This window comes from Mesoplodon densirostris, chromosome 3 (assembly GCF_025265405.1).
Source record: "Mesoplodon densirostris isolate mMesDen1 chromosome 3, mMesDen1 primary haplotype, whole genome shotgun sequence".
In the NCBI taxonomy this organism is placed as follows: Eukaryota; Metazoa; Chordata; class Mammalia; order Artiodactyla; family Ziphiidae; genus Mesoplodon; species Mesoplodon densirostris.
In genome coordinates, this window is record NC_082663.1 from 176,266,613 (window position 1) to 176,282,563 (window position 15,951).

Below are 15,951 nucleotides of genomic sequence, written 5' to 3' on the forward strand. Positions count from 1 at the left end.
ACACCAGTGCCTAGAATAGAGTCTGGCACATTGTAACAACACAGTAAGTATTTGTTGAATGAATAAAATAAAGAGTAATCAGTGTCTTTTAAATAACAGAATGTGATAGGCTGAATAATGGCCCCTAAAGATAACTGGGACCCTGTGATGTTACCTTTTGTTTTGTTTTGGTTTTTAAATTTATTTATTTTTGGCTGTGTTGGGTTTTCTTTGCTGCACGCGGGCTTTCTCTAGTTGTGGTGAGCAGGGGCTACTCTTCGGTGGGGTGCACGGGTTTCTCATTGCGGTGGTTTCTCGATGCAGAGCATGGGCTCCAGGAGTGCGGGCCTCGGTAGCTGTGGCACATGGGCTCAGTAGTTGTGGCTCACGGGCTCCAGAGCACAGGCTCACTAGTTGCGGTGCACGGGCTTAGTTGCTCCGCAGCATTTGGGATCTTCCCGGACCAGGGCTCGAACCCGTGTCCCCTGCATTGGCAGGTGGATTCTTAATGACTGCGCCACCAGGGAAGTCCCTGTGATGTTACCTTAATATCGCCTTAAGTTACCTTAATATGATTGAATTAGGGATTTTGAGATGGTGAAGTTATCCTGGATTATCTAGGGGTGCCCAAGTGTAATCACAGTTGACTTTTTATGCGAGAGGCAGAAGGAAATTTGACAAGAAAGCAGAGGTAGTATAATGATGAAGATGCTATGCTGTTGGCTTTCAAGGTGGAGGAAGAGACCATGAGCCAAAGAACGCAGCTCTAGTGGTTGGAAAAAGAAAGGGAGTGGATTCTCCCCTTGAGCTCTACTAACACCTTGGTTTCAGCCCAGTGAAACTGATTTCAGACTTTTGACCTCTAGACAGTAAGAGAATAAAATGCGTTGTTTTAAGCCACCAAGTTTGTGATACTCTGTTATAGCAGCCATAGGAAACTAATACACAAGATGAGTTCTCTAAGGATAAAAACAGTGGAAAATAATACTGGATGGGTAGGAAACTGGGATCAAAGGAACATAGTGAGAGTCAGTAGCAGTAACCATTATAGGGTAATGAGACCCTCAACCTAGGCATACTTTAGGGATGGCAGTTAGAGACATTTCAGTGATGGAATTTAATTAAGAGCATGTGGTGACTAGGCTTGGAATGCAGGGGGCAGAAAGTTTTGAGATGGGATTAAGAACTTACGGCAGAGCAACTGTAAGGTTATGATGTCATTCTGAACTAGGGAAAATAGTAAAAAGGTTTGAAAAAGCATGTGCCAGGTTCAGGTTTGGACAGACTGAATTTGAAGTATAAGAAAAATACTAAAATGGAAGTGCTAGTAGGCAGTTAGAAGTATTTTGAGGAAAGTTGGGATAGTCGTTCATGTAGCAAGCAGGTTTTAGAGTGGATAAAATCAGCTAGGGAAAGAAGAAGGTTGAAGATAGAATCTCAAAGTCTTCAGAGCCAAGGAGAGAGAATCTAGACCTAATGACAGAAACTAGTCAGGGTGGTGACCATGCACAGATGACAACTGTTTGTCATTTGTTAGACCTTCTGCCCCCTGGCAGAGGAGAGATAAGCAAGATCATTTTGGTCTCTATCAACTTCTGACTTGTTCATGAGGTAGCTCAGGTTTGGTCTAAGATAGACCAGTGTTTGATCTGCACTCCAGGGATAGATTTGTAGGCCTTGCTAAAACCAAAATAAAAGGAAGAAAACCCTAAGCTGGTCATAAGGAACACTGACGAGGTCCATGGTCCAAGGCTCTTCTTTGTATGAATTTAGGACTCTGGTGTTGGCACTTTATGGTGTAGTTGGGATGAGTAGAACTGATACAGGGCCTTGTAGCTAGGCTTATAAGATTGTCATCCTATCTTGCAGATCATGACCTTTTTTCATCCAAGCCGACTGATAGGGTCTCTTATCTGAATGGAATGTCTTGGTCTGGTTTTTTTAATGCTTTGTAGTAGTCTACACCTTTATAATTTGGCATATAAAGTGAGTGTCCTTGACACTATTCCTTTTAGAATTTTGAAGCTGTTTTTTTTTTTCTTCAAACTTTTTATTAATGATGAATATACAAGTCTTTATGTGTGGGTAGTCATCTGTCAATCTTGATAACATACTTAAAACTGAATAATAATTTTCTCAAAAATACCAGTCTAGTTATAGTTCCTTTTTTTAAATTAAGAGTATTTTTTTCTTTCTATTATCATTATGAACTCATGGCTTTTTATGATGTAGTATTTTTGATACAGCTTGTCGACTTAGTCATCAGGAACTCTTTTAAAGCAGGTCCCTATGTCCCTTGACACAGCCCTACACACACACACACACACACACACGTATATGTTTGTGTATATATATTATATATTTTTGAATCTCAAGGGCAGAGGATTGAGTTAGCCATACTCTGTTTAATAGCACATTTTTTACACTCATGTCTACAAGGCCCATTTTTTCATTCTTACATTTCTACTCCATTCTCTTCCCTACTCCCTATCACCCCACACATGATAGGCAAATGTGCTAATGAATTTAATGCGTATCTTACTAACGTTATAAATTTTGTTAGCATCCTTGCTTTCTACTAATATCAGTATATCCCACACTCACTATGTACCACCTTCCAGAGCACATACAAAGAAATCTCACATATATTTTGTACCTCTCATAGGCCATAAAGGAAATAGCCATCCTTCTAAGGAGTCCTCACTCATTTTTTAGTGTTAGAGATCAAAATCTTGAAGACTGTAACACACATGTACTGGTGGGGTGATATTGTTTAGAGCTCCTTTAGAAAACAGAGCCAGAGATTTATTTACAGGATATTTTATTTTCCATTTTAGTTCCAACATTACTTTAAAACTTAACTATTGAAATTTAACTTTTTGTAAACTAAAACTGTGCTATCTTTTTTTGTTTTGTTTTTTATTTATTTATTTTTTATTTTTTATTTTTTTTGCCGTACGTGGGCCTCTCACTGTTGTGACCTCTCCCGTTGCGGAGCACAGGCTCCGGACGCCCAGGCTCAGCGGCCATGGCTCCCGGGCCCAGCCGCTCCGTGGCATGCGGGATCTTCCCGGACCGGGGCACGAACCCATGTCCCCTGCGTTGGCAGGCAGACTCTCAACCACTGTGCCACCAGGGATGCCCTGTGCTATCTTTTATAGTTCAGTGAACCATATAAATATCATTCTAGCTGAAATCATTGAATTATGGCCTTAATAAAATTTTAGTTGAATTCAGTTTTTTACTATTATCATGTTAGCCCTCCTTTACCTCCTTCTGTCCTTGGCTGTCCATATTACTGACCCTTGACTTTTCAGTATTGCATGCAGTTCATTATTGCCTCTTGCTTGAGGCACATACTGGCTTTTCCTAGCTCACAACTTTTGGCTTCATCTTATATTTTGACACTTCCATACACTACCTCAATAATGCCTACCTGTTTCCCTGCTTGGATTGGTCCTGAAACCTCCCCACAACCTAACTATTCTATAATGCAATTTCTAATATGAGTTTAAAAGATGTGTGTATATCAACTAAGAGTATTTGACATTGTTCAAAAAGATTTAAAAACTGTGTTTAAAGAAGATTAGTAAAACAAAAATTGTAATTTGAGTGCCATGTTGAGGAATTTATAGTGAGTAGGAGATGATTTCTGGTCATAACCCACAGGGTAGAAGAGGAAACTATATGATATTAATGGCTTTACTAATATTGAAGCAACTTTGCTTGCATTCCTGGAATAATGCGGTGTTGGAATCTGTTTGCTAAAGATAATTTTCTTAGAATGTTTGCACTGATATTGATAACTGATACTGTTATGTAGTTTTCTTTCTTTGTATTATTATCTGGTTTGTTTGCATATTATATTTCCTTCATAAAAGGAACTAGGAACTTTTCCTTTCTTTTAAATGCACTGGGATAATTTATAGAGCCTTGGGACTATCTGGTCCTTCAAGATTTGGTAGAATTCTCCAGTGCTTTTTTATAGGATTGCTCTTTAATAACTTAATTTTTTTCAATGATAATTGGTCTGTCCCAGCTTTCTAATTGTAATGGGGTCAGTTTTGGTAACCTGCATTTCTCTAGAGAATTATCTGTTTCATATAGGTTTTCATAGATTTGAATAGAGATATCTATTCTCTTCATTATTAATTCCTGTTTTTATCCTTACTTTTTTCTTCCATGGCTTTCTTTCCATTTACTTAGTTTTTCTAGTGTTGTGAGCTGGGAATTTAAATTAAGCTGGACTTTATGTTTCCTGTGCTCCTGTTCCGATCTTCTTGGTTATTTTTTTCATATTTTTCAATTCAAAGTGAGATTAATCTTTCTGGTGGTCACTTCAGCTCTTCCTCAGGCTCTTTGCTAGAGTTCTTCCTTTCTCTGGCATTTTTTTTCAGTCTACCATTGGTCATCACAGAGCCTTTTACCTGGGGAAGTGAGGATCAGGAGCATACAGGGCTATGACGCTGGGAATTGTTGCTTTTTCTCTCTCTCTTTTTTAAACAACTGTGTTGAGGTAAAATTCACATACTATAAAATTCATGCTTTTAAAATATACAATTTAATAGTTTTAAGTATGTTCACAAAGATCTTCAACTATTGCCACTAATTTTAGAACATTTTCATTACCCCAGAAAGAAATCCTGTACCAATTAGCAATCACTCCACATTCCTGCATCCTCCTAACCCCTGGGAACTCCTAATCTACCTTCTGTCTTTATGGATTTGACTATTCTGGACATTTCATGTAAGTGGAATCATATAATATGTAGCTCTTTCTATCTGGCTTCTTTTACTTAGCATATTTTCAAGATTCATTCATGTTGTAATATGTATCAGTACCTCATTCCTTCTTATGGATGACTAATATTCCATTGTATGGATAGATCACCTTTTGTTTATCCATTCATCTGTTGATGGACATTTGAGTTTCCATTTTTGGTTATTACAAATAATGCTGCTATGACCATTTGTGTAAAAGTTTTTATTTTAACATATGTTTCATTTCTCATGGGTGTATACTTAGGATGAAATTACTGAGTCATATGTTTAGGCTATGTTTAACTTTTTAAGTAACTACCAAACTGTTTCCCAGAGCAGTTGTATTTACTATTTTACATTCCCACCAGCTATGTATGTAGGTTCCAATTTACCCAAATTCTCAACAAAACATTTTATTGTCCCCTAATTATTTTTTTTATTGTGGTAAAATAAAAATGTAAAGTTTACCATTTTAACTATTTGTAAGTATACACTTTGGTGCCATTAATCTAAGTACATTCACAGTGTTGTAACCATTATCATTATCCATCTGGAGAAGTTTTTTTATAATCCCTTACTGAAACTCTCTACCCATTAAATAATAATTCTCTATCTGCTTTTCTCTCCAGCCTCTGGTAATCACTATTCTACTTTCTATCTCTGCATTTGACTGTTCTAGAATCCTCAGAATTGGAATCATATGACACTTGTCATTTTGTGTCTGGCTTATTTCACACTGCATGATGTCTTCAAGGTTCATCCATGTTGTAGCATCTATCAGAATTTCATTTCTCTGTAAAGCTGAATGATAATCCATTATATGTATATACTACTTCTTGTTTATCCATTCATCTGTCAGTGGACATTTGGATTGTTTCCACCTTTTGGCTATTGTGAATAATGCTATTATGAGCATGGGTCTACAGATATCTCTTTGAGTCTTTGCTTTCAATTCTTTTCGGTATATCTGTAGGAATGGAATTACTGAATCCCATGGTAATTCTCTGCTTAACTTTTTGAAGAACTGCCATACTGTTGTCCACTGTGGCTATATTATTTTACGTTCCCAATAGCAGTGCACAAGGGTTCCAGTTTCTCCACATCCTTGCCAACATTTGTTATTTTCTGTGTGTATACACACACACATACACACATGTATATAAAATATACACACACACATATATATTAGCCATATTAACAGACATGAAGTGGAATATTGTGGTTTGAATTTTTATTTCCTGACATGTTGAACATCTTTTCATGTGCTTATTGGCCATTGGTATGTCTTCTATAGAGAAATGTCTATTCAAGTCCTTTGCTTATTTTTAAGTTGGATTGTTTGTTTTCTTATTGTTGAGTTGTAGGAATTCTTTATATATTCTGGATATTAACCCTTTATCAGATACATAATTAGAAAATATTTTTTCCTGTTCTGTAGGTTGCCTTTTTATTCTGCTGATAGTGTTCTTTGATGTACCAAAGCTTTTATTTATTTATTTATTTTTAATTTTTCTTTATTTTTGGCCACACTGCTTGGCTTGCAGGATCTTAGTTCCCTGACCAGAGATAAAACTCGAGCCCTGGCAGTGAGAGTGCTAACCACTGGACTGCCAGGGAATTCCCCCAGAAGCTTTTAATTTTGATGAAATCCAATTATTTGTCTATTTTTTTTTCCTTTGTTTCCTGTGATTTTGGTATCCTATCCCAGAAATCATTGCTAAATCCTAAGTCATGAAGCTTTTGCCCTATGTTTTCGTCTAAGAATTTTATAGTTTTAGAAATTACATTTAAGTCATGTATTCATTTTGAGTTAATTTTTGTGTATGGTGTTAGGTAAAGGGTCCAGCTTCATTTTTTTTGCAAGTGGATATCCAGCTTTCCCAGCACTATTTGTTGAAAAGACTGTCTTTTCCCCATTAAATAGTCTTGGCACCCTTGTCAAAAATCATTTGCCCATATATGTGAAGGTTTATTTCTAGACTTCCTATTCTATTCTGTTGGTCTATATGTTCATCTTTATGCCAGTACCACAATGCTTCGATTATTGTAACTTTGTATAAGTTTTGAAATCAGGAACTATGAGTACTCCAACTTTGTTCTTCTTTTTCAAGATTATTTTGGCTTTTCAGGGTCTCTTGAGATTCCATATTAATTTTAAGATGAGTTTTACTATTTCTGCAAAAAAAACGGCATTGGAATTTTGATAGGGCTTGCATTTAATCTCTAGATCACTTTAGGTAGTATTGCCATCTTATCAACATTAAATCTTACAGTCTGCAAATACCTGATGTTTTTCCATTTACCTATGTCTTCTTTACTTTCTGCAGTGTTTGTAGTTTTCAGTGTACAAATCTTTTACCTCCTTTGAGTTAATTCCTAAGTATTTTATTCTTTTTGATGCTATCGTAAGTGAAATCCTTTTCTGTATTTCTGTTTTGGCTTGTTCATTGTTAGAGAATAAAACCACAACTGTTTTTGTTTTGATTTTTTATCCTGCTACTTTGCTGAATTTGTGTATTCTAACAGTTTTTTTTGGAACCTTTACATTTTCTACATATAAGATCATCTGTTGTCATCTGTTGCGGACTATTATATATAGAATGGATAAACAAGATCCTACTGTATAGCACAGGGAACTATATTCAATATCCTGTGATAAACCATAAATAATGGAAGAGAATATGAAAAGAATGTATGTATGTGTAACTCAAATCACTTTGCTGTACAGCAGAAATTAACCCAACATTGTAAATCAACTATACTTCAATAAAATAAATTTTTAAAAAAGATCATGTCATCTGTGACTGAGATCATTTTACTTTTTCCTTTCCAATTTAGATATCTTTTATTTATTTTTCTTGCCTGATTGCTATGGCTAGAAATTCCAATACTGCGTTAGGTTGAAATGGTAAAAGTGGGCATCCTTATCTTGTTCCTGATCTCAGAGGAAAAGATTATAGTCTTTAACCATTGAGTATGATGTTAACTATGGGTTCTTTAAAGATGGTCTTTATTGTGTTGGGGTATTTTCCTTCCAGTCCCAGTTTATTGAGTGTTTTTTTAATCATGAAAAGGTGTTGAATTTTGAATTTTGTCAGATGCTTTTTTCTACATCACTTGAGATGATCATGTGATTTTGTGTCTTCTTTCTGTTAATGTGATGTGTTGCTTTAATTGGTTTTCATATGTTGAACCATTCTTGCATTCCAAGGATAAATCTCATGGTGTATAATCATTCTAATATTCTGAATTCTCTTTGCCTAGTGCTTTATTGAGGATTTTAAAATCAATATTCATAAGGAATATTGGTCTTTAGTTTTCTATTCTTATAGGGTTTTTGTCTGGCTTTATTATCAGGGCAATGCTGGCCTCATAGAATAAGTTAGGAAATATTGCCTCCTCTTTAGTTTTTTGGAAGAGTTTCAGAAGGAGTGGTGTTAGTTCATCTTTAATATTTGATAGACAGTAAAACTATCTGGTACAGAACATTTTTACTATTGGGAGGCTTTGATTACTGGTTCAGTTGTTTTACTAGTTATATGTCTGTTCAGATTTTCTACTTCTTCATAATTCAGTTTGGGTAAGTTTTGTGTTTCTAGGAATTTGTCCATATTATCTAGGCTATACAATTTTTTGTCATACAGTTATCCATGGTTTTTCCTTATAATCCTTTTTATTTCTTTTGACTCCGTGGTAATGTTGCCAACTTGCATTTCTGATTTTAGTACTTTGTGTCTTCTCTGTTTTATTTTTAGTCAGTCTCACTAAAGGTTTGTCAATTTTGTAGATCTTTTCAAATAACTGATTTTGCATTTGTTGATTTTTTTCTCTACTGTTTTTCTATTTTCTGTTTTATGTATCTAGGCTCTTGTCTTTATTATTTCTTCCTTCTGCTAGCTTTGAGTTTAGTTTGTTCTTTTTCTAGTTCCTTAAGTTGTAAAGTTATGTTGTTAATTACAGCAGAATTTAAAATATCTTTATATATATATATATTCTTTAATCCTTATTTTTTATAACATTGAAGTGTTTTATCCAAGAATAGGACAGGTTTTTCAGGTGACTTTAATGTCATTCAAGACTGTTCTAGGGACTTCCCTGGCAGTCCAGTGGTTAAGACTTCACCTTCCAATGCAGGGGGTGTGGGTTTGATCCCTGGTCAGGGAGCTAAGATCCCACATGCCTCGGGCCAAAAAACCAAAACATAAAACAGAAGCAATATTGTAAAAACTCAATAAAGACTTTAAAAATGGTCCACAACAACAATAAAAAAAATCTTAAAAAAAATTTTTTAAAGACTGTTTTAAATTTTTTCTCATATAAGTTTTTCATATTTCTTGTAAATTCATGTCCCTAAATCTTTGTATAAATGAAGATGATTGATTTTAGTGTGTTATATCCTGGTATGTCGCTGATCAGGCTTATCATTGATTCTCTGAGGTTTAATTTCAGCTATAGTATTATATCATCAGCAAATAGAGATAGTTTTATTTCCTCTTTACTCATCCTTATGCCTCTAATTGATTTTGCTTGTGTACTTGTATTCGTTGATACATCTAGTACAGTGTTGAATAGAAGTGAAAGTAATGGGCATCCTTGCCTTGTTCTTGATCATAGTGGAAATGTCTCAAGAGTTTCTTCATTAAATAAGATACTGGCTTTAGGACTAAAGTATATGTACTTATCTTGTTGAGGAAGCATCCCTCAATTCCTGTTTTCTTGAATATTTTTATTATCAGTGGTACTGAATTTTTTTTAGGCTTTCTCATTATCTCTAGATATACTCATAATTTTTTCCCTTAGGTATATATTATAATATACTGTGGTTAAGTGGTATAATAAGGGGAATCGATTGTTGGAGCTCAGAGTCAGGAAAGGGTGCAAAGAGGAGCTTAACACTGGAACTGAATCTGAAGGCTACAGAGAAGTTTGACATGTAGGAAAAGTAGGGAAGACATTCAAGATTAGAAATAATTACGGAAATGAGAATGATGTCATGGAGATAATGTGTGAGTCTGTCATAGGCTTTGGATACTAGACTGCATTTCCCAATTCATACTCCTCCTCTGATGCCTTCTCTCCATTCTCCTGGTAATGTGTATACTTTCACCTTCTTTAAATGAGCATCTTTGTTTTATTCACCCTAGTACACCAGCTCTCATCCATTATTATTTTATACTGTTATAAAATAAAAGTAACACTGTTACTTTCCTATTTTTTCCTCTTGCTAGTTTCTTTTAGCCAGAATGCAATGCCTTATTTAGATATCATTAATATTTAGTCCTTCTACACATTTAGTCTCAGCTAATCATGTGAATCATTGGCAATTTCTTTCTTTTTTTGTTTTTTTCAGGATGTAAGAGCAGTCCTAAAACCACAAAGTCAACTCAAACTCAAGACTCATCATTTTGGGGGCCAGTAAGGAAAAGACTCAAAAAAAATGAACCCTGGAACTTCATATCAGAAAAACCCTGCTTATATGAAGACAGAATAAAGAAACAGAAGGACAAAAATGAAAGTTTACAAATAATTTCAGTCACCCATACAAAGATCCTCACTGTAGAAAGAAGCCATAAAAATAATGACTTTGGCCAGAATTTCAGCCTGAAATCAGCGTTTGTTAAGCAACAGAAGATTGCTAGAGAAAAAACACCCTCAAAATATGAAATACAAAGAACTAGCTTCAGGCAGGATTCAAATTTACTTAACCAACCAAAAATCAAGACAGTAGAGAAACGCTATAAATGTAACATTTGTGAAAAAGCCTTCATTCACAATTCATCCCTTCGTAAACATCAGAAAAATCATACTGGAGAGAAATTATTTAAATGTAAAGAATGTTTGAAAGCTTTCAGCCAAAGTTCAGCTCTTATTCAACATCAAAGAACTCATACTGGAGAGAAACCCTATATTTGTAAAGAATGTGGAAAAGCCTTCAGCCATAGTGCATCCCTTTGTAAACACCTAAGAACCCATACTGTGGAAAAATCCTACAGATGTAAAGAATGTGGTAAATCCTTCAGCAGAAGGTCTACCCTTTTTATACATCAAAAAATCCATGCTCGAGAAAATCCCCACAAATATAACCCAGGAAGGAAGGCATCCAGTTGTAGCACATCCCCTTCTGGATGTCAGAGAATTCATCTCAGAAAGAAGTCCTATTTATGTAATGAATGTGGCAACACCTTTAAGTCTAGTTCATCTCTTCGTTATCATCAGAGAATTCACACAGGAGAGAAACCTTTTAAATGTAGTGAATGTGGGAGAGCCTTCAGTCAGAGTGCATCTCTTATTCAACATGAAAGAATTCACACTGGAGAAAAGCCTTATAGATGTAATGAATGTGGAAAAGGTTTCACTTCTATTTCACGACTTAATAGACACCGAATAATTCATACTGGAGAGAAACTGTATAATTGTAATGAATGTGGTAAAGCCTTAAGTTCCCACTCAACACTCATTATTCATGAGCGAATTCATACTGGAGAGAAACCATGTAAGTGTAAAGTGTGTGGGAAAGCCTTCAGACAAAGTTCAGCTCTCATTCAACATCAGAGAATGCATACTGGAGAAAGACCCTATAAATGTAATGAGTGTGAGAAAACATTCAGGTGTAACTCATCCCTTAGTAATCACCAGAGAATTCATACAGGAGAGAAACCATATCAATGTCTGGAATGTGGGATATCCTTTGGCCAAAGTGCAGCTCTTATACAACATCAAAGAATTCATACAGGAGAAAAACCCTTTGCATGTAATACATGTGGGAAAACTTTTAGGCAGAGCTCATCACTTATTGCGCATCAAAGAATTCATACTGGAGAGAAACCCTATGAATGTAATGCATGTGGAAAACTCTTCAGCCAGAGGTCGTCCCTTACTAACCATTATAAAATTCACATTGAAGAGAACTCCTTCAAAGTGGATTTGCATGTGTGAAATCCTTAAACCAAAGCTTATTAGAATACAGTTGGCCCTGCTTATCTCTGGGTTCCACATCCATTGATTCAAATAACTGCAAATTTTAAATATTCAGAAAAAAAATTCCAGTAAGTTCCAAAAAGCAAAATTTAAATTTACCACACACCGGCAACTATTTTCATAGCATTTGCATTGTATTAGGTATTACAAGTAATTTAGAGATGATTTAAAGTATATGAGAGGATGTGCATAGGTTATATGCAAATCCTACACTATTTTATATAAGGGACTTGATCATCCTAAGATTTTGGTATCTGTGGGGGGGTCCTGGAAATAGTCCCCCATGGATACTGAGGGACAACTGTATACATACTTGAGAATGATTTAGTAAATGTAATGAATATGATAAAACTTCTATTTTAATTTAGTCCTCACAGTTATTAAAGTCTAAGGATAAACCTTGACTGTGTAATAAATATGTGGGACACTTTCATACCTGTCAGTCACTTTTTAAAATATCCTGAGACAAATAAATCACAAAATATTGATTTTGGCCATTTGTAAGATAAAAGGTAAGGTTTTTCTCTTTATACAGCATTATACACTTTATTCAACATATAAACAGAAAAATCTGGGTGCAGGGGTGCTGGATTTCTCATTAGAAACCAACTGTATAAGATAATAGCATATTTATTACAACTAACATTTTAATAGCAAACAAAATCTTAAAATATATTCATTTATAGAGCCAAGGACCAAATAATAGATAAAAATAAACTGCAAACTACCTCAGTCTGGAACTTGCCTTTTCCTAAAGTGTTGTCAAACTTTGTACATGGTTTTCATCAAAAAAGAGGCAAAACAAAAACAAAAAAACCCCTCTGTTCTCTTCCTCCTTTATTTTTCTAGTTACTTCCAAACTATACCTGTTTCCCAAATTTTTTATGCAATTTCTAATTTTGTTTTCAGAATTATTTTTCTTTGTTGTATTGAAGTCATATTTATTCTATAACTGTACTTGCTATGTTCTGTACAGCGTGCTACTTTAAGTAGGAAAAATATACTTTGATTAGGTAATCACTTTAAAGTTAAAGCTATTTTTTTTTAGTTTGCTGTAGAAGAATTCCTAAGAACTTATCACCTGTGGCAAAGTCTTAAAAAGGGATCAATTTCATGAAATAAAAGCATGTTTTCCCCACTTGAGGTTTTCTAGTTTTTAAAAATCTCAGACTCCAAAGGAAAATAAAAGAAGGGAAAGAATTCTAAACCTTTTAAAAACCAGTTTACTCAGTAAATATTTGTTTAACCCCTGAGCCAGGTATTATCCCAGGCACTGGAAATTATTCAGGAGCAAAGAACAGGCCTTCAAGAAGTCATGAATTAAGGGGCAAAAGGAGGGCATTGAAGAGGTAACAAAGTAAGTAAATTACCATGTGTTAGAGTAGTTTTCACAGAGAAATAGATGATACAATGATACTATGTTACAGAACACAAATGCTGTAGAGATTTGTGCAGGATGGGGAAAGGAGGAATGGACCTAACGAAGGGAGCCCGAAAGGACCAGGGACAGTCATGCCTGAGCCCAGTTTTGGAAGAATAATGGGAATTCTCCAGAGAGTGAGATGAGTGCTTCAAGGGGAGGGAGCCACATAAGCAAAGGTAAAGGTGGGTGACAGCATGACATGTTTGTAGAACATCTGTTAAGTTGTGAGAATGACAGGTTGAAGCTTGAGAAGGAGGCAGAACTGAAGGTCTTCCTGCCATCCTAAAGAACTTGAATTTGATTCTGAAATTTCTAGAACCAATGAAAGATTTTATATAAGGGAAATTGTTCTGGCAGTAAGGTGTAGAGACTGAATTTAGAAGGTTGAAGACAGCTGAACAGACAAGCCTAGAAGTCTAGAGCCAGAAGACTAGAAATCAGAGTAATTAAAATACACAGTTGGTAGTCAAAACCACAGTATGTGAACTTGGACAGCAGAGTGTACAGATTAGAATGAGAAGCAAGGATCATGGATAAACCCCACAAAAAACATCAGTAAATAAGGAGTTGGTGGAGGAAAAGGAATTTAAGATGAAATGGAATGGCCCTAGAGGTAGGAGAAAAGCCAGAAGAGTGATGTCACTGAGCCCAAAGGAGAACTGAATCTCCATAGTGTTGGGTGCCACAGATCACATAACAGAATAAATTGGAATTGGTAGCTAGAATGTTGGAGACCTTGGCAAGAGCAGTTTCTGTTAATTAGGGTGAACAGAAGCCACATTATTCTAGGTTAGAAGATGAGAACTAGTGGGCTGTTTTACACTGTTTCAAGAAGTTTAAATGAAGGGAAGAAAAGAGGGTTGCATTTAGAAGGGAGAAAATTACTTAGCATTTCTGTGTTAATAATTGAGGCAATGTATACACATGCTGAAGATGAACTAATGAAGAGATCATTGTGTGGAACATATTTTCTGAGAGATGAAAGAACTAGAGCATAGGTGGAAGAATTTACCTTAGGCTGGAGAGAAAGATAGCCTACAGAAAGAGGAATGCAGCTAAGTTTCTGTTTAATTTGGAGGTGAAGGAATTTCTATCTGCTGACCTTATTTTCTGTAAAGCCGGAGAAAGATTTCACTTTTTAACATGTTGACTAGGTAGCAATTTTTGGATCTTTGGGTGCTTAAAAATGTTAATGAGTTTCAATCTGTGTTTTGGAGACTTTTTAGGAAGTCATGGCTCTGAGTTCACTCTATACTCCTGTTTCAGTAAGAAAGCTCCACTTTTATTCTATATGTTTCATATCTGTGTTACTTTTTGTGTTTTTTTTAAGAAAAGAATTTGCTGGTAAATTAAAGTTTAAAAAGTACTTAGGATAAGAAGGAATGCTTTAAAAGAGTGATAAGTCTGAACAGAGACTGGAAAGGATTATAGGAGTTCAACAAGTGTGTGGAGGTAGAGGGAAAGACATTCACATAGGGGAAAAGTTTGCAATGGAAAGGAAGCATAAGAGGATATGATGTCCTCACTGTACTCTTGTAAGTATTTTTTAAACTTCGTTTTCCAATTATTTGTTACTAGTACATAGAAATACAATTGATTTTTCTATATTGACCGTATAGCCAATAACCTTGCTAAATTGACTTTTTCTAATAGCTTGTTTGTAGATTCTTTGGAATTTTCTGCAAACAATGATCATCTGTAAATAATAACCATTTTATTTTTCTCTTCTAGTTGTAATACATTTAAAATTTTCTTCTTACATTATAGTACTATATACAAGCCAGTACAATGTTGAATATGAATGATGGCATTCATTTTTCACTATTTATTGATGTTACCTTTAGTTTGTCTGTGGATATCTGTTATCAAAATAGAAACATACCCCTGTATTCCCAGTGTGCTGTGAGTTTTTATCATAAATGAGAGTAGTAGTTTGTCATATTTATTTTCTACATTTAGTGAAATAATCATAATTGTTCTCTTCACACTTTTAATAGGTAATTATATGGACTGAATTTTTATGCTAACCGATGTTGTGTTCCTGAAATAAATTCTACCTGGTCATGATACATCATCATCTATGTTGTATGTGTTTATAAGATCAGGTTTCTTCCTTAATAAGTAGAAGCTTGATGAAGTGACCAAGATGTGTTTAAGAACTCAGAGCAAAATTTTTTATCATCCAAATCTGAAGGATGGATGGACTCATAATACCTAGAGAGAGGAATGGGATGGTAAGGACAAGAGTACCATGGGAGCAAAAGGCTCAGAAGGAGAGTGTATGTAGCATCTGTAGAGACCAGCAGGTAAACAAGCCTTGCTGATGTGGAGGATTCCTGATAGGATAAAAGAAAAAATAATATTGGAAATGAAAGCTAGAGTTAGGTTATTAGAAACTTTAAATGCTATCTGAGAGTACAGGAGTTTGGATATGATCCTTAGATATTAAATCAGAGTATATTTCTGAGGAGCAAATGGCCAATTTGAAACCTGTTTTAGGAAGACTGATGGGGCAGGAGGTTCAAAGTTTCTGGCTTGAGAAACTGGCTGAAGGATGGGTTCCTGAGAAGAGTTTGAGACAGTCTGTGAGAAACGTTTAGTGAGAAGATAAAAAACCAAAAACAAAGGTTAGCTCTGCTCTTGGTGCTTGACAATTGTCCTGCCCAAATTGACATACCACAGATGCTAAAATTCTTCAAGCTGACAGTGTTATTTTCTTTTTAATTAAGGTGCAGTTATGCTTTCAAAATGAGAACATATAATTTCAGTTAGTATTGTAAGTCAGTGTGCTTCAGGTTATAAAAACAGTT

The 15,951-nt window shown here is 35.2% G+C and overlaps 1 protein-coding gene across 2 annotated transcripts in view; it reads left to right on the forward strand.

Annotated features, from left to right (window-relative positions):
* The window catches only part of LOC132486006 (zinc finger protein 354B), a 30,190-nt gene extending 17,550 nt beyond the window's left edge, over positions 1–12,640 (forward strand). For both annotated transcript variants that reach the window (XM_060092658.1, XM_060092659.1), the window contains exon 5: positions 10,091–12,640. In XM_060092658.1, the coding sequence (XP_059948641.1) occupies positions 10,091–11,676 (1,586 nt within the window). In that variant the 3' untranslated portion in view covers positions 11,677–12,640. The remainder of the gene's footprint in view (positions 1–10,090) is intronic.
* The last annotated feature ends 3,311 nt before the right edge of the window (positions 12,641–15,951 follow it).